Source organism: Carcharhinus amblyrhynchos, chromosome 30 (genome assembly GCF_965287045.1).
Source record: "Carcharhinus amblyrhynchos chromosome 30, sCarAmb.v2.hapA, whole genome shotgun sequence".
NCBI lineage: Eukaryota > Metazoa > Chordata > Chondrichthyes > Carcharhiniformes > Carcharhinidae > Carcharhinus > Carcharhinus amblyrhynchos.
The window spans coordinates 16,370,442-16,395,723 of NC_137353.1; the positions used below are offsets into that span (position 1 = coordinate 16,370,442).

Genomic DNA, 25,282 nt, shown 5'->3' on the forward strand with positions numbered 1-25,282 from the left:
CACTCACACAATTACACACAGAGACAACACACACAACGCACAGACAACATCACTTTCACCTGGGAAACACTGACTTTCACACACTGACAACACACTCTCATTCACATAGACAAAACTCACACACACACACACACACACACACACACACATACAGTACTCACACACACAGACAAACTCTCTCTTTCTTACCCACACACAAAGACAACACACACTCTCACACAGACAACGCTCACTTTCACATGGGAAACATCAATTTTCACACACAGACAACACACACTTAGACAACACACTCTCATACATACTCTCTCCCTCTCTCTCACATACACACCGCACAGACAACACACTCTCTTACACAGGCAAAATTCACATACACAAACAGTACTCATACACAAACTCTCTCACCCACACCCACAAATACACAGACAATACACTCTCTCACACAGACAACACACTGTCTCACACGGAAAACACCAACTCTTACATAGACAACAATCTCACTCACAAACAACACTCACTCACGCATAGACAACACACTCTCATACACAAAGACAAAACTCACATGCGCACACAGTACTCACTTACACTCTGTCTCTCAGCCACTCACACAATTACACACAGAGACAACACATACTCTCGCACAGATAATACTCACTTTCGTATGGAAAACACTGACTTTCACACACAGGCAACACTCACATAGACAAACTCTTTCTCACCCACTCAGACACACACGCACATCCATTCACCAACTCATTCTCATTCATTCACACACACACAGCACACACATAGACACACATTCACACAAACACATGTAAATGTACTGCCTGAATTACGCTGTCTAAAACAAGGAACCTCACCTTCTTTACAAGTGAATGCCCTTAAATGTTTTCAGAGAACTGTTGGTGAGAGTTGAAAGGTCAGAGTGACTGATATTGTTTCTTAAAAGAAAGTCGCAATTAGCCCATGTTACTGGGGAGAGGTCAACATAATTCCTAAATTCCGCCCAAGAGATTAGTCGGAGAGGAGGTAGATTCAAAAAGAGATAATAAAATGCACTTTGGGTTGATTGTCTCAACCAGTTCCCGGTGTCCTTGCACTGGCCTATCCCAGAGTCCTGGCTGGCGCGATCTTTCTTGTGGATATCTTTCCGCTGTGGAATCCTCACTATAAACAATCATCTGGTTTGCCGCATTCAGTAGCAGTTTGAAGACAATCCTTCAAACTTTACACTGGCATGAATTTCCCCCATATGTAAAATGAATGTCTGTTTGCTATCACTTTACTCAACCACTTTAAGAGAGACTACAAGTGATGCTGGAGGGAAGTGGGGGAGGGGGGATGGGGGTGGGGAGGGAGTGTGGAGTTCAACCTCCCCTGCACCACTTATTGTACCCAACAGTCAAATCCACCAGGAATTTCTACTGAATTTCCACTGTTCTGTTGATGTAGCAAGGATGGAAAGATGAATTCCTCCTCCTGGTGTAGATGGGCCTTTACTATAAGTCTATCCTGTGCTGTACCTGCACTGAGGCTACGGACAGTGTAATAATAGAATGATGCTAGCAGAGAAGGCGGCCATTCAGCCTATGCCTGTGGCAGCCTCTTTGAAAGAGTTATCGATGAGTCCCCTTCCCCTCTGTCCTTGTCAAAATAGTCCCACAATTATTTCCTCCATTCATGTGTTTATTCAATTCCCTTTTGGATGTTTATATTGAATCAACTTCCTTCAATCTTTCGGACAGTGTATTGTAAATATTCTCCCAATCTCGGTCTGATTCTCAAGCAATAACCCAAGGTCTCTGTCCCCATGTCACCGGAAACAGTCTCATCCTATCCACCCCATCAAAATAAAAATACTGCAGATGCTAGAAATCTGAAACAAAATCTGTTTTGTAGAAGAGTCATAATAGACACGAAGCATTCACTCTACTTCTCTCTCCAAAGATGTTGCCATCCTTGTTGAGTTATCCAGCACTTCTTGTTTTTCTATCAAAACCATTCCTGATTTTGAGCACCTCCATTCACATTGCCCAGAACGCTGTCTGCTTTAAGGAGAAAAATTCCAGTGTCTCTCTCTACATCTCTCGACCCTGGAACAATTTCAGTAAATCTCTTTGAGCTATGGCTTGACATTCTTTTTAAAGTGTATGCCTAGAATTGAACACATACTACAAGTGAGATCTAGTTAGTGATCTTAATAAGGTTTAGATAAACGTTCCTGCTTTTGTACTCCAGGCACTGTTTATAAAGTTTGAAACTGGAAAGATTGTTTCAATGACACAGCCTTCTTAATACCTTCTGCTATCTACAAAGATAGATGTACGTACAAACAAGAACTCTCTGATTTTGCACATGTAGAAAAGGGAGCTTTCATATGTACCTAACCCCACGCTGTGCCTTCCTGGGAGTGTTTAATAGGGACAATATAGAGGGAGCTCTACATTGCATCTAACCCATTCTGCACCTTCCCTAGGAGTGTAGAGGGTGTTTTACTCTGTATCTAACCCCATGCTGTACTTGCTCTGGGAGTATTTGATCGGGACAGGGTAGAGGGAGCTTTATTCTGTGTGTAACCTATGCTGTACCTGTCCTGGGAGTGTTTACAGTGTAGAAGTAGCTTTAATCTGTATCTTATCCCACTCTGTACCTACCCTGTGATTGTTTTAATCTGTTTCTAACCACGTGCTGTACCTGTCCTGAGAGTGTGTGATAGAACAGTGCAGAGGGAGTTTTACTCTATACCTAACCCCATGCTGGGAGTGTTTGATGGAACAGAGAGAGGGAGCTTTACTCTGTATCTAACCCCGTGCTGAACTTGACCTGGAAGTGTTTGATGGGCCTGTGTAGAGGGAGCCTTACTCTGTGTCTAACCCCGTGCTCTACCTGTCCTGGGAGTATTTGATGGGGATAGTGTGGAGGGAGCTTTACCCTGTATCTAAGCCCATGCTGCACTTGCCCTGGGAATGTTTGATGGGGGCAGTGTGGAGGAAGCTTTACTCTGTATCTAACTCCGTGCTGTACCTAATCTGGGAGTGTTTGATGGAAACAGTGTAGAGGGAGCTTTGCTCCCTATCTAACCCCGTGCTGCACCTTTCCTGGGAGTGTTTAATGGAACAGTGCAGAGCGAGCTTTACTCTGTATCTAACCCCGTATTGTACCTGACCTGGGAGTGTTTGATGGGGACAGTGTGAAGGGAGCATTACTCTGTATCTAACCCCATGCTATACCTGCCCTGGGAATGTTTGATGGGGACAGTGTGGAGGGAACTTTACTCTGTATCTAACCCCATATTGTTCCTGTCCTGGGAGTGTTTGTAACTTACCTCACTGAGTACTTGAAATAATGTGACTTTGAATCCTGATACTAGCATCTTATTAAACATGAGTAAAGCAGGGGGGGTTAAACATTGGTGCAGTCAGGACCAACATATTTTTTAAAATTAAGGTGTTGGAAATAGTATAAAAAAGCAAATCTGACAGTATCTCTGAAAAGAGAAACAGAGTTAATGCATCATTAGTTCTGATGAAAGGTCATTGACCTGAAATAATAACTGGTCCTCTAACTACAGATGCTGCCAGACATGCTGAGTATTTCCAGCATTTTCTATTTTACATATTTTCATCATCCGCAGCATTTTGCTTTTGTACCAGCATGGTTCTGATCTCCTGCAGTAAGTTGGTGTGTGTGTGTGTGTGTGTGTGTGGGGCTTTGTGGGTATATGGAGATATTTGGGTATGTGTGGGTGTGTGTATGTTTGCGTTTGCATGTGGATGTGGATGAAGGTGTGTGTTTGCGGGTATGGATGTCGTTGTGTGTTTGTGGGGACTGTGAATGTGTGTGTGAAGGGCTGTGAGTTTTTTGAGTAAAGTGGGTGTGTGTGTATGTGTGTGTTTGGGTGTGGATATGTGGTTGAGGATGTGGGTGTGTGAGTGTGTGAGAGAGAGAGTATGTATGTGTGCATGTATGTGAGTGTTATCCAGGCAAAAGGTGGGGAATTATAGGCCGGTTAGTTTAACATCTGTGGTAGGTAAAATGTTAGAATCTGTCTTTAAGGAGGAAATTGCGAGGCATCTTGAAGGGAATTGCTTGATAGAGCAGACGCAGCACGGTTTCATTAAAGGGAAGTCGTGTCTGACAAATTTACTGGAGTTCTATGAGGATGTGTCTAGGGCGGTGGATAGAGGAGAGCCGGTGGATGTGGTCTTTCTAGATTTTCAGAAGGCGTTTGACAAAGTACCTCACAAGAGGTTATTGCAGAAGGTCAAGGGACATGGAGTTGGGGGTAGGGTGTTAGCGTGGATAGAGGATTGGCTGTCAAATAGGAGGCAGAGAGTGGGGGTCAACGGGTGCTATTCGGATTGGCGGATCGTGACTAGTGGAGTGCCCCAGGAGTCGGTGCTGGGGCCTCAGCTTTTTACCATTTATATAGATGATCTGGAGGAGGGAACCGAGTGTAGGGTGTCGAAATTTGCTGATGACACCAAGATTGGGGGAACGGCAAATTGTGCGGAGGGTGTGGAGAGTCTGCAGAAGGATCTAGATAGGCTGGGCGAATGGGCCAGGAAATGGCAAATGGAATTTAATGTTGGCAAGTGTGAGGTGGTCCACTTTGGTAGGAAGAATGGTAGGAAGGACTATTACTTACGGGGCGAAAAACTGCAGCATGCGACGGTGCAGAGGGACCTCGGGGTCCTTGTGCATGAGTCGCAAAAACCCAGCTTGCAGGTGCAGCAGGTGGTCAGGAAGGCGAATGGGATGCTGGCCTTCATAGCGAGGGGGATTGAATATAAAAGTAGAGAGGTCTTGCTGCAGCTGTATAGGGCATTGGTGAGGCCGCAGCTGGAGTACTGTGTGCAGTTTTGGGCGCCGCACCTGCGCAAAGATATTTTGGCCTTGGAGGGAGTGCAGAGGAGGTTTACTAGGCTGATACCGGAGTTGAGGGGGTTGAGCTATGAGGAGAGGCTGAATAAACTGGGCTTGTACTCGTTAGAGTTTAGAAGAATGAGGGGAGATCTCATTGAGACGTATAAGATGATGAATGGGATGGATAGGATAGAGGTGGAGAGACTCCTCCCGCTCAAAAAAGACAGTAGGACTAGGGGGCACAGCCTCAAGATAAAAGGGGGGCGGTTTAGAACGGAGTTGAGGAGGAACTTCTTCACTCAAAGGGTGGTGAATCTCTGGAATTCTCTGCCCGTTGAAGTGGTGGAGGCTGCCTCGCTAAATATTTTTAAGACGCGGGTTGATGGGTTTTTGATAAGAGAGGGGATTAAGGGTTATGGGGAGAGGGTGGGAAAGTGGAACTGAGCAGCGACAGATCAGCCATGATCTTATTGAATGGCGGGGCAGGCTCGAAGGGCTAGATGGCCTACTCCTGCTCCTATTTCTTATGTTCTTATATTGCCTGCATGTGAGGGTCTGTATGTATGTGTGAGTTTGTAGATGTGTCTGCGGTATATGTGAATGAGTGTGTGTATGTGTGAGTAAGGGTGTGTGTATTGGCGTTTGTGGATGTTTATATGGGTGTGTGTGTGTGTGTGAAGATGGTGTGTTGCATGTAGGTGTGTGTGTGTACGTATGTGTATGTAGATGTTTGTATGTATATGGGTGCATCTGTAGGTGTGTGTGTTGATGTGTAGATGTGTAGGTGTGTGTATGGGGGAACGTGTGTATGTGTGGGTGTGTATGTAGGTGGGTCGTAGATGTATCTGTGTGTGTGTGTGTGTGTATCTATGTGGGTAAGTGTGAAGGGGAGTGTCCTACATTTCGGTAGTGCCAGTTATCCTGCTCGCTGAGATAATTAAACATTTTCTGGGTCACACGAGCGGTCCAACCGGTCAGTGTGAAGACAATTGCTTCAAAACTTGATTTTCGTGTTTATATCCAGCACCCGCATCTTAGGTTAAAGAGCGTACAAGGCGGATAGTATGAAACGCCCAGGGGCATTGTCGGGCTGCAGCTGAATTCTATACCTGGCTGGGATATTGGATGCCACAAGGTTGATCAGCAACCCGTGGCACTACCTCCACTGGAGAACTGGTGCCCAACTCACGCCTGCTGTGTCAAGGCAGCAGGGAAGCACAGAGAATGCGCCAGGACTCACAGACATCCCAGTAAAGGGCCTGGCAACTGGGCAGTCAATTCGTTTGCATTTTGGGGTCATTGGCCATTTTGCCAGTCAGGCGAGTTTTACATTCGTGTGGGCAACCTCAACCTGAAATTATTTTAATAAAGCAAAACATTTAATAAGGGGCGGGGATCTGTTACGACATTTTAATTCTGTTAGCACATCCCCCTAATTCCGGACTGTAATTTCCCCTCCCCACGCAAAAAAGACCGAGATCCCTATTTATTCCTTACAAATAAATACGTGGGCTGTGATCTAGCCTGCCCCAATGCAGACCGGCCTTAATTAGTTGAAAACAGGAACCCCGCACCAAAGCATGGCGAGACTGTAATATGATGAACTTCCTTTGTTAAAGTGTCACCATAAATGTTTCTGATAAGAAAAAAGCGAGAAGGATCAAAGGAAATAAGCTTCTCAATTTCCTGACTGGGTCCTGTACTTTTCCTCACCTAGTTTTTTTTCTTTTACTCAACAGACCCGACAATCCGTCCTGTCCCTTACAAACGGGAGTTCAGAGGTCAACCAAGCACTTGCAAATAATTGCTTATTAATATCCTCCCCTGAACAGGTTTATTTCAGGCTTCCCCCAGATGACTAATGTCTTTATAAATTCGCATTTGAGATGACATTCATTTTTTTTTGGTCGCAATCCGACAACAGAGCATTATCTACTCCGGAGTTCTGACTGAAAGTGTTCCCTTTACAAAGCACTCACAATCGGAAGATCTTGTTAAATATTACCTCAAAACACACCATCAGTATCTGTTCTCTTCCAACCCTATTCAATATCAGTGGCGTCTGCTTTGCTTTGGAAGGCAGGTCTCGATGTTTGCTTTCCTTTCCTTGTTTGTTATGACTGTACTGAGCCTGTGTTTTGGGTCGGCTTTGTATTAGTGCCCATGTGTTTTGGACCTCTGCTCTCACACGGCTGCGAGACCAGTTGGCTGCACAGTTGCCTTCTTAACATGAGCAGTTTCTTGACAGCACGCACATGAAGCTCAATGCTACTCTTCAAAACTAATCGGTAAATCCAACTTGGTTTCCTATCTTAAATGCGAAACGCTGATTCCGTTCTATCAGCCCGGCAGCCCATTTTAAGGCAACCTGTTGGCGTTCTTTGTTCTGCTGAGATTACTATACCAATTTCCCATGTTAAAGTAACTGGGGATTCCAGCACAGTCAGCAATTAGTGTCAACTAAAAGACCTAACTAGACTCAGGCCTTAGGAATCGTCTTGCGGGTGTTTAATATCTGTTCCCACAGAGTCAGCAGAATGGATCTGATCTTCAACTCACATCATTGTGTCCCCCTCCCACCCCCGAACAAATGGATACAGAGTCACCCCACACACTCGGGCCCCCCGAATCTGGAATTCTATCTCCCCCTCCCTCCACCCTATCATCCTACAATCCAAGGTTGGCTGAAACATGGAGTTGAATCGATTTACCAGAACCATTCAGAAGATTTCCGACTAAAGTTCGATACGGTAACTAAAAATTTACGAAATAAATAATACAAAAATCAATTTTAAAAATAGAAATTGCCAAATTGCAGGGTGAGACATAACGCCTCACAGAAGCTACATTTCCAACTTCTGTTCCGGGGAACCTTTAAATAAACAAACATCACCTTTAACACCAGGGGATTCTGGGTAAGGCACAATGATTCTTTTTTAATTGTCCAACTGAAATTCTGAAGTGTGGCTCTCCCAATCTGCAATGGATGGAATTTCACCAATGCATTGAAATACTGGGTCACTATTACTATTACTGTTATTATTTCATACATTTGAGAGAGGATTTAGGGTTTTGCTCCGTCCGAAAGACCTTTCAGCTTTAAGTTCTAGGTCCTATATGTTCTTTAAAATCCCTTCCATGTAAATTGCAATGAAATGTAGAAGGGGTAAGAGGGAAAGCCTTGATGGGAAAGGGGAGGTTAATCCTGGTTTAATACAGTGATGCAGCTATAGGACGGAGCTGGGCTGATTGTGTTATCTCTGCCTAACATTTGTATCTCGCTCAATTCCTGCAGCCAAATAGCTGGGAGAAAGTGAAGATGTATGGACTGCTGATGCCTCGGGAAAATATGTTATTAATATCTAAATAACGTTGCCATATTTGAGCTAAATCTCTCTCTCTCACTCTTTGCTAGCGTTGGATGAATTCGTTTGAAGTGCAGTCCTATCGCGTTCTCTCATCCTCTCTCTTCGTTATGCCTTCTCACTTCTGACACATGAATTGTAGATAGTTTAACTCATGCAAAATATTTTAAAAATACTCAATTTCCGAACTCAGTCTGGCAAATTATTCTCTGTCCCTTTCTTTCTCTCCCTCAGCCTTTATTCCTATCTCTCCACTTTTTCTTTACATTCTCACATGCAATTATTCTGATTTAAATCATATTATTGGTTTTGAGTTTCTTTGCTCTGAAGTCTCTCTCCGTCTGCTTCCCGCTATCCAATCTGAGGACAATTTTCTCCTTCCTTTCCCAGAGCCATGGTTCCCTCAGCTTTCCTCTTTCCATCATTCGCTCCTGCTCAAATATTGCACATTGCCCCAAATAACTCCCACATTCTCTTCTTCCAGTTGGCTGAACTTGAATCGCTCTGGTTTACTGTCTTAACTTGTTTTCTCGCTCGCTCACTCTGTTTATTTATCTAAACCCCGACTAGTAAAGTATTCCACGCCATTATTTACTTTAGTAATTGCTATCTCGGTGCTGTGCTTTATTTGTCTTCGCTTTCTCTGACAAGTGTCATTCGTGTGGCTGCTATATCCCTTTCTTTAATTGAATATGCACATTACAATGAGCTGTAGCCCCGGATAGTTTGACATTCCTCTATCTGTTCCCTGGCCTCTATTATTTCAGCTGATCCCCCCTCACAAACACAGAAATCCTCTCTGCTTTCTATTTGATTAGATTCACAACTTCCAGGTGACCCTGCGGTCTTCAAGTGTCTATTGAAGTCTCTCTCTCTCTCTCTCATTCGTACACTTGCAGGTTGCTAGTGAACTCACTGTAGTTAGTTTACCGAATAAACTTCTATCTTAGCAAGCCAAAAGAAAGGCAAGCGGGTGTGAAACCGCACCTCCCCCCTTCCCCCGGCTATCCCACACCAAATACACATATGAATAAACTTTAGTGGGTCTCTCTTCCATTTTATTCAGATCGCCCTCGCTCAAATCATGTGTGCCAGCTTCCTGTGTGGAGTATACTCAAGCCATGCATACGCGGGTACCTCGCAGCTTTGCCAGATATAACTGACTTCTACATGATTACAGAAGTCAACAGTTCCGCACTCCCCATGACACCCGGCTTGTTTCTGGAGAGCAAACCTGCTCGCCAGAAACAAGCGACCAATCTGTGTTTCGAAACTTGATTCTCATTCAGGATCCCCGGTCCTCAACCTCCGCAACTATCATACATCCATTACACTATCACATCTCTCCATTTGTTGGTTTGCATGATGCACATTTCCTCCGTTTAATATCGCATTGATCTCCAATTTTGGCCATTGTTCGTTACATTTCTCCCAAGCTTTCACTTGTCAATTAATGTAATTCTCTTGTGTCTGTCGATCTGTCTCCCATTTTATAATAATGGCCACATCACTTATTATCCTAACATGTTGCAGATGCTCGCAGTTTTCACCTACATTTCCACTTTCATTGCAAATCGATGTCCCGTGTCGGGCAGATTGCAATATCAGGGAGATTTCACTGTATGAAATAAACATCGTCCACGGCATTTCTTTCACATCTTTACGCTCGTTTGCCCTATCCTGTTTTTGTAGAGTATGTCCCCAATCGAGATAATTTTGGAGTCAACAATTCATTTTAAAAACTCAACTGAAATTGGGAGGGGTAATTAAGCAGGAACCTCCCCCCCCGCCCCACACACACACTCACCCACCCTACCACCCAGTCACAGACACTCAGTGTTAACCGGCCAGAAAGTCAATGTCAGTTGGATGGACTTTATCTGAAGCCTCTATTCATTGTCACGGAATTATTTTCGTTTGTGGCCATCTATTCTCTTGTTAAATGTAGAGTTTTGTTTCAGCAGCTTCCTGCAACCACACAATTACATTTTCTTTTTCCATTTATTCCCAGCTCAGAGTGATTGTTGCCTGCACTCAGGTCGGAGGAGAGAGCATGTGACAAAATGTTAAATATGTCCTAAAATAATATATACATGTATAAAAAAATCACGTACTATAAAAGGGAACTGAAATCTGGCGAATGTGTGCCTGGAGCTACACAGAGCGAAGCGTTTAAAGATGAAAGTGCAAGAAATAAAAGGGCTCAATTTAATCTGCATTAAAACCCTTCAACATAACGTTTGTGCTTAAAAGTCCCCACAGTGGCTGATTGGGGCTAAATACACTTCTAACCATGGCTAGGAGCTATTACACTCCTCGGAAACACAGCCCCTCATTCACACAGCGCTTTTTTCATTACTTTCCATAATAAGCCTTAACATTATTAAATGTCAGAGAGATGAGAGAGAAAGGAAAGTCCAGCAAAATCTTTGCTTAAAAGAAGAGAGAAGGCATTAGAACTCAGCCCCGAGTTACCGCAGTAAAGACACAAATTAAGTTATGTTTGGGTTTCCTGTGGTTCAGCGAAATATAAATAATTATTCAAAACAAATCGCTTAAAGAAACAGGGCCATGTGTTGGCACTTTCTGCAGAGCTTGTGTTATAGGCAAGCATTGAAGAGTCCGCATTTTTTGAAAAAATACCCATAAAGTCACTGCTTTTAAAAGTGATCTGTAGCAATAGTCCCAGCCAGATATTACCGTGGATGTATGTTTGTGGTAAGTGGGTATGAGTGAGTGAGATCGTTCAGTTCCTGTTAAACACATGCCGCTGTTGAACCGCGAGGGTTCTTTTGGCCGCCTGTGCAGTTTGAGATTTTGAAGACTTCTATATAAAAAGAAACAAGATTTGGTGTGTGGTTGAAGATGAATTTGAGCGAAACTATTCCACCTCCACGAATGGTTTAAATTAGACATCTATACTCTTCGCCCCCTCCCAGAAAAAAGACAAAGGTCGCCAGCGGTTTAAACATCCGGTCGCCCTTATTAGGCTTAATTTGGAAAGTGAAAGAAAAGTTTTGTACACTTTTTTTAACACTTCCACTAAAGGTTGATTTATAAATGTAAACACCAGGCGTCTTAAAGAAATAGTCTTTTCGCTGTCACCCAGCGTGGGTTCCGCGTCCACTTTAAAAAGTTGATTGCTAAAACCGCAGCACGCGAAATTCTCTTTTTGTCAAAAACATTTTAAACAATGTAGATTTAAACATTGGGCGTCGGATGTATCGGCGATGCCACGAAATAGTTCTGTAATTATAATAAACTAAAGCAGCTGGAAATTTCACCCTCTCAAAAACTCGCCACCTGAAACGTAAGGTAAGTTTAAGGGGAATTAAAAGTTTTTGAAAGTTGAAATTTACTGAAATTCACGACTGATTATTTTTTAATGGATGAAAGTTTTGCAAATTAAGCTATAATGAGCGGGACCGATAACCAGAAGACAAACAAACAGTCAGCGAGTATTTGTGTAGATTCTCTTGGCTGAAAGTAGATTTCTCAAACGCAACCACTTTCACGCAATGAGTGTCTATAATTGATTTAAACCTTACTATAATCGTTTACAAAATTATACCGTTCAATATTTTTTGTTTGAAAACTTTGTTTTGCTGAGATGTAATTTAGATACTGAGATTTTTTTAAAAAGCAAACATCGAAGGCCCAAGGGTGTTGGGATGGGCGCGTAATAAACATTTTAACAGCACTCAGAACAACACGCGGTTGGGAACATTATTTTTAAATCCTAAAACGGCTTAAATAAAATTTGGCAAAATATATAAAGATTTCACATCTGGACCATTTACAACACCGAAGAGTAATATTTCCTCGGTTTCACTCTCTACGATTTGCTGAAGGTTTATTTTTGAGATTTGATTCAAATATGATGTTGAATGGTTGGACACAGGAGGCAACCGGGGCGAGTGGGGTGGGGTGTTGGGCGGGAGGGGGGGGGGGAATGCACGAAATCTGCTCCCTAAATGAATATTGACAGTTTTTAAATGTTTTTTTTCCAATCGTTTTGTACCTTCAGCCAGTTATTCTTTCCCAATAATATTACAAAACTCCGAACAGCGGGGAGGGTGATGCATTATTCATGTCATTCCCAAACTCCATTATTTCCTCCCTTGCTCTTTTGTTCTGGGATTTTTTTCCCCCCTCTCGCAGTTTTTTTTGAATGAGAATTGTTGTGCTTTGCCCGCCTCGGAACTGGCTGCTGTCTTTCTCCCTCTCTCACTCCCTCTTTCTCTCTCTCTCTCTCTCCAACCCCCGCCTGTCTCTCCCTCTCTCTTCGCCTCTGTCCCTCTTTTGTATTCCAGCTTTTAAAACATTTTCAATGGACTCGACGTTCTTTGTAACGCAAGTTCATCACCAAGACTGGAAATGAGTCAGTTCCAGAAGCCCTTTTGTCGAAGCAAGTAAAAATGTTTGAACATCTCGTTTGACAGTTTTTTGTCCTATCTTTTATTTATTTTTTGGCGGGGGAGTTGGGGGGGGGGGGTTGTTCATTTGAACATCCCCGAGTGGGCCCCGAGGAATTAAAAGAACAAGCGAGCCATTTTTTTGTCTTTCACTCTCTTCAAAAAGTTTGGCGACGAACAATCTGGAATTGGTACAAAAGTCAGCGGCCGAACTTTACCCCGTCAACATTGAGATAATAAACCGATTGAATCGTTTTTTTTGTTGCCTGTAACCGGTCAGATAATTTCGGTGGAATGAACCAGGAGTATACAGCATGTGTGAGGGACGCCGTTTCCTCTTTCATATAACCCAGACTGGCCGCATGCATGAAACTAAGGCAAATAATTCGAACTTAATATACATTAAAAAGTAATCACAATTTATTTCTGTTACCTCCCACAAACGCGCATTACCAAATAAACACAACTTAATAACTTTTCTGGGCATTTCCTTTCAGATCGATCCCATGAACATTGCAATTTATTTCCTAACCAAGTGATGGTTTTAGTGCTTTATCCACCCCCATGCACCCCACCCCCTGCGCATATCCCCTCCACCCCACCACCTTTGCCTGTCCCTTGATCATCCGAACAAACTAAATGGCCTATCTCCTCGCCTTTCATCAACCGGCTGCAGTTCCACCTCCCCCCCCCCCCCCCCCCCCCGCACACACACCAATTGTTATTGAGTAGCAGAGCGGGCAACTGTCAGCTACGGTTTCCAGGGACCGTTTAAGAAACCTGGAGGATGATCTGTCCACAACACAAATTAATTTAAGTTCCAACAATACTTTCCATAATTGATGGCTGCAGTCTGCCAAAGTGCCCGGCCAACACTAACTCCACTCCCGCCTCTCCTGCACCGAAAGCCTTTCACACTCGGGACCGACTCATTGTGGGGAGGTGGGGGAAGAGTTCCGCGTTTCTCTGGGCGCAAAATTTAGCCAAATCTACAGAAACACTTTGGGAGCTCGGCCGCAGACTTGTAAATAGAACGAAATAACTTGACCATTTCGGCGAGAGAAGGAAAGTAACTGTGCCGCACACAATTAAAAATATACCGATAACATGGAATATATAACATAGCAAACACGCGGAGCTGTTTTGGGCATTTCTTTCTCAATTCAAAAAATATTTCTGATTCCATATCGTGAAGAGAAAGTAGACCCAACTTCTCCCAATACTGAGCACAGGAATGCAAGGCGGGAGGATCAGGTGCATTTTTTTTACGAAGTCCTCTTGACTGAGCACCCCCCCCGCCCCCCCAATGTGGGGACCGTTGGGAAAATAAAGGTTCCTGGCGCCAAGTTCCCAATCTAGTGAAAGTATAAATCAGATGGGAAAACAGAACGGAGCAGGGAATGACCCCCCACCCGGCTCCCCCCGCCCACCCCGCCATATGGACAGAATGACAAGAGGAACTCAACTAAACTCCAACATGGGGCGGGAGAGAAGCAAACAGAAGCAAGTGTCAGTGTTACCTTTCTCTCCGAGGATGCCATCAATACTATGTTTAGTCTTTCTGACCCCTTCTTCATCTTTCTTCTCCATTTCTTCGTCATCATCTCTCCTTCCAAATTTGGCTCTTAACACCCGACTGATGGAACTCACTTTCAAAAGAAAAAAAATTATATATTTTAAAAAAGGAAACTAGGAAAATCGACAATTTGGATTTTTTTTTACATTTTAAGTGTCGATTCTCTAAATTAGAAACTTCAAAACAACTCCCTTCCACTTCTTTATATATCTCCCGGTTATTTGAGGCAACAATTTAATAATTTCGGATTTTTTTAAAAGTTCTCTTTAAAACTTCTCATGAAATTTGATAACATTTAAAACGAGTCGTGGCCGTTCCCCCTATTATAAAACAAATTTAATTTACAGATTCTCGATGTTCTTTGTTAATATTTACCGTGATTTCTTTTCAAATCAGAAAGGTATATAATTCTAAAGTTTTTTCCCCTCCCAGTTCATGGTGCTATTCAGTGAGGGGACGGAGAAGTATTGCGGTTGTCCCCATAGCTGTCGCTCTCTCGCTCTGCCCCCTTCCCCCTCCATCTTTCCAGGCCCTCCATTAAACTTGTCAATTTCGAATCAATTTCATCGACTGAAATAGCGACCGATTGCCGGCGCTTAGACCACCCCCCGCCCCCCGTCCCACATGAGGTGATGCGGAGACTGAGCGGAAGAAAGAAAATGATCACGAAGAAATGCTGCAAAACACTAAAGTGATGAACATTTGTTTTATTATCAATACACCCAGAATATCTCCCCCCGCTACACGGAACCCACTTCTATCAAGGCCTGTGAAGGAGTGGGTTCAATAAAACCAACCTGCAACTTTGAACAGTTTGGCTGAAAGTTAGTGTTTGTGTCTGTCGGTGTGGCACTGTCTGAGACGGTGGCTGAATAGTCCGGGATAATTTTAAAGATTAATCAAATTTTCGGGTGTAATTTTGATGAAATGTAAGTGAAAATTGTACCAAGTCCAGCGTGATTCAGGTCTTAACAATTAGCTGTTCGTGTCCCGGCTACGTTCTGCTATCCCTTCCTCTCTCTCTCTGTTCAAATGGATGAGTGTTGGAAGTTTTGTGTTCCTCCCTGAATGTTCCTCACTGTGCATGCTCAAGGTATGGGTTGTTGGAAGTCCCCGCTCACCTGAAGGTACAGTGCTCCTATCACAGATGCCGTCCTTGAGTAGTTTGTCCCTGATCTCCCAGCTAAACATTCCCGGGTTCTCCCGCTTGTATTCCTCGATCTTTTTCTCCACATCAGGCGTTGCTACCTGCTTTAGAGCGGGAACAAACACCCAAAGACAGACACACAGACAGAGGGGGGACAAAAATACACTTTTAATTTAATTGATGTGAGAATCACGGAATAACTAAAATCAGAATGGTTCAATTCATAGTCTGTAAACCACCGAAATTACTTTAAACATCCACCCTTGCAAGATTTATTTGTTATGAATTATCATATCGAACTGTAAGGACAGTATGTGAGGGCCGTTGTCAAATATTAATTTTCTTGCTGTTAAATATCAGTTATTTTAAGACATAAATGATTTTAGGTTGTAATGTGCGTTAGCCGGCAATGATACTGATTTAAGCAACTGTGAAGTGGCGTTGTAACTAAAACTCAGATACTTAAATCCAGTTCAGTGAGCTTTGCTTTCACCGTTGTAACTGTCCGGTTTTATTTTGAAATCGGGTTTTCTGTAATTGTTGGTGTCCCTGGGAGGAATGGGAAACTCGTGTGTTTGATTTACACTGGCAGGTATCTCAAACAATTGAGGAAAGTTTTATTTTCCTCCAGGAGTTTTGCTCAGATTGGTGTGGATTCGGTTGGAAAGAAATCCAATTTAACAGCGAGCGATGTGGTTCAGACAGTGAGTGGAGAGTTTGCGCGCCTTGCCCGCCCTGGGGTTGAGACTCCTCTGGGATTTGAGCTATGATTAATTTTAAAAAGAAGTTGAAACTTCAGACACTGCTGTTGGGGTTGATGAGAATGTATGTGTGACAATGCAGCGAAACTTCGATTGGTATTTGTATCAATTGTGAAGATTGCTGTAAAAGTGTGGCTGGTTTTTCTGACTGTCTCTCGCTTTAGTTGCACACTGCCCTCGCCACATCTATGCTGCATTTATGAGGGTTGTTTATTTTTGTTTCGTTTTCCGTGTCATCATACCAGAGAAGATCTCCACGGACCCGCCATTTCCCCCACTTACCCTGGGCTTGCTGCCTCCAATAGCCCCGGGCCGGATCGAGCCAGTCTCTTGGTAGCGACACAGGATTTTGGACACGCAGCCGTGGGAGACCCGCAGCTGTCTGGAGATCACACAGGGCCGGATACCGTGGTGAGCCATCTCCACGATTTTGTGTCGGATATGGTTCGGTAGGGGTCTGCCGTTTATAAACACTCCGCCTAGCTGGTTAACTCTCCCCTGACCCAGAGGAGTGGACACTGGTTAGAAAGAGAGAGAAGAAAAAATGTAAAATATGTCACCGGGACATAAGGGCATACGGAACCAATCTGTAACGGAACTCAAACCATCTCATGTTTAAAACTGCCCAGAACTGTACAGAACAATTGCATTTATTTTCACACTGCTATTCTAATTAGCAGACTTAATTTCCCCTAAAGTCTCATAGAATCTCTATATGCTTCCGACATTGTGATCATTGTAGAATTGGATGAATGTGGTTTTCCAAACAGGTGTGAGTAACTGGCCCGGCTCCAGCCTCAACTACACCGAGTGTAGGAACTGCGCATCTGAGACTGTTTTAGAAATGTAATATTAATTTAAATATATTGAAGTGTCATATCCATTTAATTATAACTTGCTATCTAAACTTTTTCCTATTAATTCGGGGAGGGGGAGAGATAATGCCACATCCAACTTCAGTCGACATGGTCACTAACTCCAGTGGAGAAGAACACCAAGTTCTGGGTCGTAACAGTCTCGAAATGTAATCAGACTGAAATGTAATTAAATCTCGAACTTTCTAAAGAGGGCTGACTGAGGACATCCGGCTCTGACAGCTTTGCAAACCTTGGTGAAGAATTGAAAAATCATACTAATTTAGTAGATTCATTCAATACAAAGCGACCTCTCCATAATAATAAAACATCCTGTCATTTTCCAGTTAAAGGTGGACCCCAGTTAACGAAATTGGCTTTAATAAATTCGCCTTCCCAATGAAGGTTTGCTTACTAAATGGAGTGTGTTAGTTGTACTTAATGGATAAAAGGCGAGACGGAATAAAAATACACAGAAGGCGACCAGACACTAGCAGCACCGCTCCAGCGAGCAGATTGAACCTCTTCATTCCCTCATGTGAATCAGGCATTGCTAATTTAAAGCAATGATGACCACCACATGCGATTAGCTTGGACACGACGCATTCATCCCAAACATCCCTAAGTGGCCCATTTCTACACTCGATAGACACTAGAAATTGTAGCACTTTCCCCACTCATTATTCCCAGTCATGTTGTGCAAATATTGGAGTAATCCCCCTTATCCCTCTCCTGACTATTCCTTCACTTCAATGTGCTGAATGATGCACTTCACTAAATCCTCAGAGTTTGTGTGTTTTACGCAATCCGCGGCTTGTGGGCTTCCACCAATTTCTCCTTAATCACGGAATTCGCGATGTGGAGAGCAGCAAAGTGAATCAATCCCCTTCCGAACCCAACAAGCACCATCAGTCGGTGCATTGGCTGCACGTGCTCGGAAACATTATAACAAAAAATAACATTAGCACTAAATGCCCAGTGCCAATTAATTCAAGATACACCAATCCCTCATGTTAAAGCAGGTGCATCAGAACAAGGCATACTCCAGGGAAACTAACCCAACTCACACCACCATCCCACACGCACCAGTGCAGTTATGGTAATGTTATTTTATGTAAAGTAATTTAACGTACTCAAAATATGAATGTATTTTTCTTTCATCTAGATTTGATTGCACTTCAATATTTTAATGCATTTTTAACAATTAAATTGAGACACACGTTGTTGAAATGAGACATACCTTCCAGTGGGAATCCAGCTCTGTTATAGTTCTGGCCTGGATTGGGGCGCATCATGCGCGGTGCTGTTCCGGTTAGAGAAGTCATTCTAGATTCGGTATTAAGGGGAACGATATCGGTGGTAGGGGAGGGGGAGCGGTGGGAGTGAAAAGGAGAGATTTACACGTACACACACAAAATGAGCGGACAGAGTGAATGAAGTAGCAGTGGCCCCTGTTGATCTGAAGCTTGTCAGTCTGTATCCGCCGCCGCTGCCCCTCACCGGCCGGGCAGGACTCGCTCTGTGATTTCCCTGCAAAAGAAAAGTTTCTTAGAAAGTGGCAATGAGGAATCAGGCGACTGAAGGGAAAGTTGGTGAGGGGGAGGGGGGAGTAGGAGGAGGAGGAGGTGGTGGAAAGGGGTCGGTGGGGGGGAGCAGTAGTAAAAGGAATCCTTTACTGCTTTAATGTAGCAATCCCATCCACAATTAACTTTTCTTGCTGCTTACCCTCCCTCACTCCCTAACCACCCCTCTCCCCGGCTGCTTTAATGCTATTTTCTGGAAAGTTTTTTGAACTGACCAAACTCTGTAGGAAGCTGGGAGATGTCGAGGCGCTCAAGTTCGGCGCAGTGTGCTGGAGGAGAGGAGTTTAAACTGTGATAGGCTCGGGCTGATTCTTTTATTCATGAGGAGGGAACGAAGGCATTGACAAGTGAATGCGCCAATGACAGTGGGAGACATTGGGCCCGATCAACACTCTCTACATTCACTCTTTCGCTGCCTCGTTTTCAACCAAACAGATGTTTTATTAAAACAATTTTTAAAGAGTAAAATAAGTTACCAGCTCAAATATATATTATATACATATATATTATGAAAGAGCTGGGAGTTATTTTCGTGAAGAGATGCAATCATCCCAACCAGAAGCACAAGCATCATGCATTAAACTTCAATCTGAAAGATTCGCTGTTTCAGACTCACTCCAATACACTTTACTGAAGAAACTCGGGCATCCAACTGGACAAATACCCAACCAAAAAAGAACGCCTCATCTTGCCAGCCGCAGTCTGACTGCTGTCATTGAGCACCGCTGTCTGATTTCGTGTGCAAATACTCGTTTTGATGGCACTTTGTGATCCCTATTTCAGCAGTGTCATTTCACATTCATTCCGTAATGCAGTAGTTTGGAAGTTGAAATTGAACAAGAATCAGTATCCCTTAGATTCCGGGGCGGATAGCGGGTTTATACAGACTATTACACGGTGGAACGATATTGAAAGATGTAACAAGAGAATTGTTTTATTTGGGGATCCACCAGGTTCGCCTTTCCTTGTATCTCCTTTTTACATGTTCCCACCGAAGATCTCCTGCCTCTATCATCCCATTCTTACCAAAACTTTCTTTCGAATCGGGTTCAAAGTGAATTCGACCAGACACCCGGTATATTTGCTCCCGAGCATTTCCGCGCTTTTCACTCCAGGCGTTGTTAGCTAGTTAACGTTCCCTAACTTACATCGGGCAAAGGATGAGAAAGGAAAAGGCCGTTTATGCTGAGAGCGGGAGCGGGGACTCCCCATCGCATCGAGCACTGATATTTGCGGGGAAGGTAGCTGGTTTCGAGTCTCAAATCTTTTTGATGGATTTAATAAATAACTCTTAGAGAAACCTACAGCGGAATTTCCTTCCCAAACGCAGAGAAAGTGCAGTGTGGCCGCTGCCCCTGTCCAACCCATCCACAACAGAGACACACACCCACAAACACGACACACACACACACACACAGATACACGCACATGCACGCTCATAACAGACACACACACACTGACACACACACCTACACACAACAAAGACAGATACCCACACACATTCACACACACCCATATACACAACAGAAACACACATATCCACACACAGAGACACACGCACACCACAGAGACACACCCGCAACATAGACATAAATCTACACACAAACAAGACAGACACCCATACACACACCCACACACACAGCAGAGACACACACGCACACACATCCACCCACATACAACAGAGACACACATCCACACACACTCACACCCACCCACCCCCACACACAAAACAGAGATATTCACACACAACAGAGATACACACCCAAACCCACGCATAACAGAGATCCCCCACTCACACACACATACATATATATTCAACCCCCCACCCGCCACACACACACAAGTACCCCACTCACAGACACACTCATACAAATGCACATACATACAAACTTCCGCACACACGCTCACCCATACAACAGCCCCCATTCGCTCTCACACACACTCATACAAACACACCCACTCTCACACAGACGCACACTCATACAAACATTCCACTCACACATTTACACAGACACACATACACTTATACAAACATTCCCCCCCCCACACTCACATGCACTCATACAAACACCCCCATTCTTGCACGCACGCTCATACAAACACTCCATCCTACACACGTACAAACACCCCTACTCTCGCACAGACTCATGCAAGCACTCCCACTCTCTCGCACACACTCATACAAACATCCCCACTCACACACACACACAAACACACCACAGACACATTCATACAAATACTTCCATTCATAAACACATGCAAACGCCACCACTCACACCTCAGGGACACCCCGTCCCCACACAAACATACAGACAATCCCTACAGAAACTCGCACACGTACAGGTCTTCCTCCACACGCACTCACATAGAGACACCATCACCCAGCACGCATGCAGATACATACACATGTACATACATGTACGCAACCATATACCCCCACACAGAGAATCACTCACACATACATACATTCATAAATATGTACATGGACATATACACACCCTGATACACACAAATATACCCTCTCCCTACCCACACACATACGTACGCACAAATATACTTCCTATTCACACACACGTACACACAGATATACCCCCTCCTCATCCACACACACACATGTATACACAAGTATACTCCCCCCTATTCACACATACCGAAAATGACTCACAAAAGTTTCTGATTTAATTTCCCCTCAGTGGCTGATCTCCCCGAGCATGTTAATTGTCCTAATGTAATACAACACTGATCACTGCTGCCAGGAACCAATCGATGATCCTTTTATTAAATGTGTTCTGTTATGGCTGTTTTACAAAATGTCACTGATGTTAATTATAATAATAGGAATCTTAAAAAGTTGCGCTTTGCTTCACACACCCTCCCTTAATCTTCATTTAATTCGTATTCAGCTCGGCAGAATAATTCCCCCGCCAAGTATTAACAGCGCGTGTATCCCATAAATAACTTTCTAAATGAAAATTGGGAACAAAGGAGTATCTTGCTGTGTGTCAGACAGATATCCAGAGCGGAGGTGAGATCCGGACAGCCCCCGAAATTCAATTGCAATCATCTTCCTTTTTTCAAATTAAAGAAAAAGTTACAATTATTTGTGTCCGTCCAATTGAATTCGAATTGCATTTAAAAAGGAAAATCTCTCCAGCACCTGGTAATCTATTAATGGGTTCTGCTTAGAACAAGCACAAAGTGGTACTTAGAATCCGTTCAAGGATTTGAAATCTCGCTTCAGCGATTGCTGGCCCTTAACTCCAAAACTAATTCCAACTCTAACTTTAACTCCACTCCCCTCCCTCTATCATGCAACTCCACATACCCCCACACCTCAACCTGATTCGAACCCACTTTCATCCCAATTAAACTAACCCCCAACTCTATTCTAACCCCGGGCGTATTCTGGGCATTGTCTCCGTGACTGTTAACTCAGTTCAAATCCCATTTCCTCGCGTCATTCTCTGATCACAGTTGAAAAAAAAATGAATAGAATGAGCAAGCGGTAACCATTACCGAGAGATCAAAGAGGGAAAGCAGACAGGGCTTGTACCAAACAAGGAGGACACTCTTGGAGTCTTCCTGGAGCTGTCTCCCGGGTGCCAACTCCCGAACCGGAGCACAGTTCTTTGATATTGTCACAATATTCACAAACAGAGTGACAGACATTACTCTCTAATATTGGTTCTAATAATCTCTCATATCAATCACGTCCGGCTCAAATGACCAGTTGTATTAGTGTCACGTCCAGTTGTCAGCCCCCAGATATCCAATTGTATCAGCCCAAATATTCAGTGATATTTTTCTCCAAGATCTGATTAAACCAGTTTCCAATGTCCACTTATATTAGCCTGCAGTTTTCAGATATATTGACATCGACATTCAGAGATCACGGTCATTTTTGACCCCAATAGTCAGTTATGGCACTTGCCAATATCCAGTCTTTACAGTTTCTGGTGTCCGGTTAGATTGGTTGCTAACATCCAGCCACACCAGTTCACTCATTTCAGTTATATCAACCTTCAATATCATTGCATCACTTTAAATATCCACTTTTACCTTCCCTATATCCATCATATTAGCCCCCCTTTTCCAGGATATCAGCCCCAGTTTCAAATTCTAGCAGTCCTCAATATTAACTGTATAATTCACTTAAAGCTGCTGTATCAATGCCCAATAATGTTATATTCATTCCAATGTCTAGTTATCAGCTCCAATGCCTACTTACATCATTCCAATATGGGGTTATATTTGTTCTGAAAATACAGTTTTGTCAATACTCAATATTAATTTCATCAATTCCAGCAGCCACTCATTCATCTTCAATATCCATTTAATATTCCTAATATTCACTTATATCAGCATCCAAAATCCAGTTATACCAGTTGCCAATGTTCGAATTTATTAATCTCCAATAACCTGTCTAGTTACATCAGTCTCCATTATCCAGTTGTACTAATCTTCAGTATTCATTTCCAGTATTCATTATCATGGCCTTACATATCCAGTTATACACCCTTGTACAGTGATATTTATACCATTATTCATTATAACTGCCTCTAAATATCCAGTTACATCAGCCCTTACTTTCCTGTCATATTATCCCAAATAACTAGTCATTATCAGTCTCCAATATTGTGTTAAATTGCTCTTTAATATGCACCTGTACCAATTGTGTAAAATCCGGATATATTAGCATCAGATTCCAGTCCATCCAGTTCGAATATCCAGTTATATCAGTCCTCACTCACAGCCTTTATTATCCCTAAATCCGGTTCTATTAAACTCTAATATCCTGCTATATCAGCCCCAATATTCATTCATGTCAGTCCTCTCTATCCTGCGTTATTATCCCTTCTATCCAGTTTTACTAAGCTCCATTATTCAGTTACAACAACCCCAATATTCAGGTAAATTAAAACCCAATATCTAGTCTTCAAGATATAATTACACTGGTCACCAGTGTCTAGTTATAGCAACATTCAAATATCTGAAGGTTGCTGAAGAGTGCTGAAACTCCCTGAAATACAAATGTTCCATCTAATATAATTTGATGAGATGTGTTCTTGATGCTCCCCCATCCCCAGAATTAATATTACTGGCAAAGTTTCCTGACACTGTCTATCTGTGGTTGCAGGGAAATTGAGTGAAAATCCCTGGTTGCTTCCTCAGGTGATCTGTGTGGGCCCCACACAATCTCTTGTTGTCTGTAATCTTGGTCACACATCAACCGCAGGTGAGAAACAGAGTGTGGGTTAGCTACAAATCTAAAGCTGTCACTCTTCCACAAAACAGCAAAATCTAGAATCTGGTTTCATCGCAGTTAATAAACCAAAGATCAAAGAGAATCTTGTCACCGTGACCAAACAAATGTAAATGTATTTAAACACATTAAAACTTCAATCAGGCTGCACAGGTGCAGCTTAAGAGCAGAGAAATATCTCGGAGGCGTGTGCTCTGCATTGGGTTCATTAAGTGAAGATTGCAGGTCATCACTGGGAAAGCCAGTGGTGGGCAGTGGTTGCCATGGCACCGGGCAACACCAGGTGAGTGGGCAAATTTCCCAAATGATTGATTTCTCCAACAATCAGAGATCAAATTATGATTTGGCATGAAAAGGGGTGAGAAAAAAGACGGAACAAAGAGGGGGCAAAACATACAGAGAGAGGGAGAAAAATGGGAAAGGGAAAGACAACGTGAGAAAAGTTGTGCTTGATAAGGAGAGTGTAGAGGAAGCTTTAACCCCATACAGTATCTGTCCCTGGGAGTGTTTGATGGGGTCAGTGTAGAGGGAGCTTTATTCTGTATCTAACCCAATACTGTACCTGCCCTGGGAGTTTTGATGGGGTCAGTGTAGAGGGAGCTTTACTTTGTACCTAACCCACACTGTACTTGCCCTGGGAGTGTTTGATGGGGACAGTGTAGAGGGAGCTTTACTCTGTATCTAACTCCATGCTGTATCTGTCTTGGGAGTGTTTGATGGGCACACTAAGAAGTCTCACAACACCAGGTTAAAGTCCAACAGATTTACTTGGTAGTAAAAGCCACTAGCTTTCAGAGTGCTGCTCCTTTATATATAATGTAAAATGTAATTATATATTGAAGGAGAAGTACTCCGAAAGCTAGTGGCTTTTGCCAACAGATAAACCTGTTGGACTTTAACCTGGTGTTGTGAGACTTCTTACTGTGTTTGCCGTGGTCCAACGCCGGCATCTTCGCATCAGTGTCTGATGGGGACAGTGTAGAAGGACGTTTACTCTGTACCTAACCCATGCTGTACATGTCCTGAGAGTGTTTGATGGGGATAGCGTAGAGGGAGCTTTACTCTGTATCGAACCCGTGCTGTACCTGTCCTGGGAGTGATTGATGGGGAGAGTGTAGAAGGAGCCTTACTCTGTATCTAACCTCGTGCTGTACCTGGCCTGGGGGTGTTTGATGGGGAGAATGTAGAGGGAGCTTTACACTGTACCTAACCCTGTGCTGTACCTGTCCTGGGAGTGTTTGATGATACAGTGTAGAGGGAGCTTTACTCTGTATCTAACCCCGTGCTGTGCCTGCCCTGGGAGTGTTTGATGGAGACAGTGTAGAGGGAGCTTTACCTGTATCTAAACCCGTGCAGTACCTGTCCTGGGAGTATTTGATGATACAGTGTAGAGGGAGTTTTACTCTCTATCTAGTCCTGTGCTGTTTTGGGATTGTTTCATGCTGACACTGCAGG

At 43.4% G+C, this 25,282-nt stretch overlaps 1 protein-coding gene across 1 annotated transcript in view; it reads right to left on the reverse strand.

Annotated features, from left to right (window-relative positions):
* Positions 1-18,839, reverse strand: part of LOC145360248 (paired box protein Pax-7-like) — a 288,901-nt gene extending 270,062 nt beyond the window's left edge. The window contains exons 1-5 of the mRNA XM_080215326.1: positions 18,780-18,839; positions 18,222-18,511; positions 16,410-16,645; positions 15,341-15,470; positions 14,164-14,292 (exon numbers count right to left, since the gene is read on the reverse strand). Coding sequence (XP_080071452.1) covers positions 14,164-14,292; positions 15,341-15,470; positions 16,410-16,645; positions 18,222-18,306 — 580 coding nt within the window. The 5' untranslated portion in view covers positions 18,307-18,511; positions 18,780-18,839. The remainder of the gene's footprint in view (positions 1-14,163; positions 14,293-15,340; positions 15,471-16,409; positions 16,646-18,221; positions 18,512-18,779) is intronic.
* Positions 18,840-25,282: the final 6,443 nt, after the last annotated feature.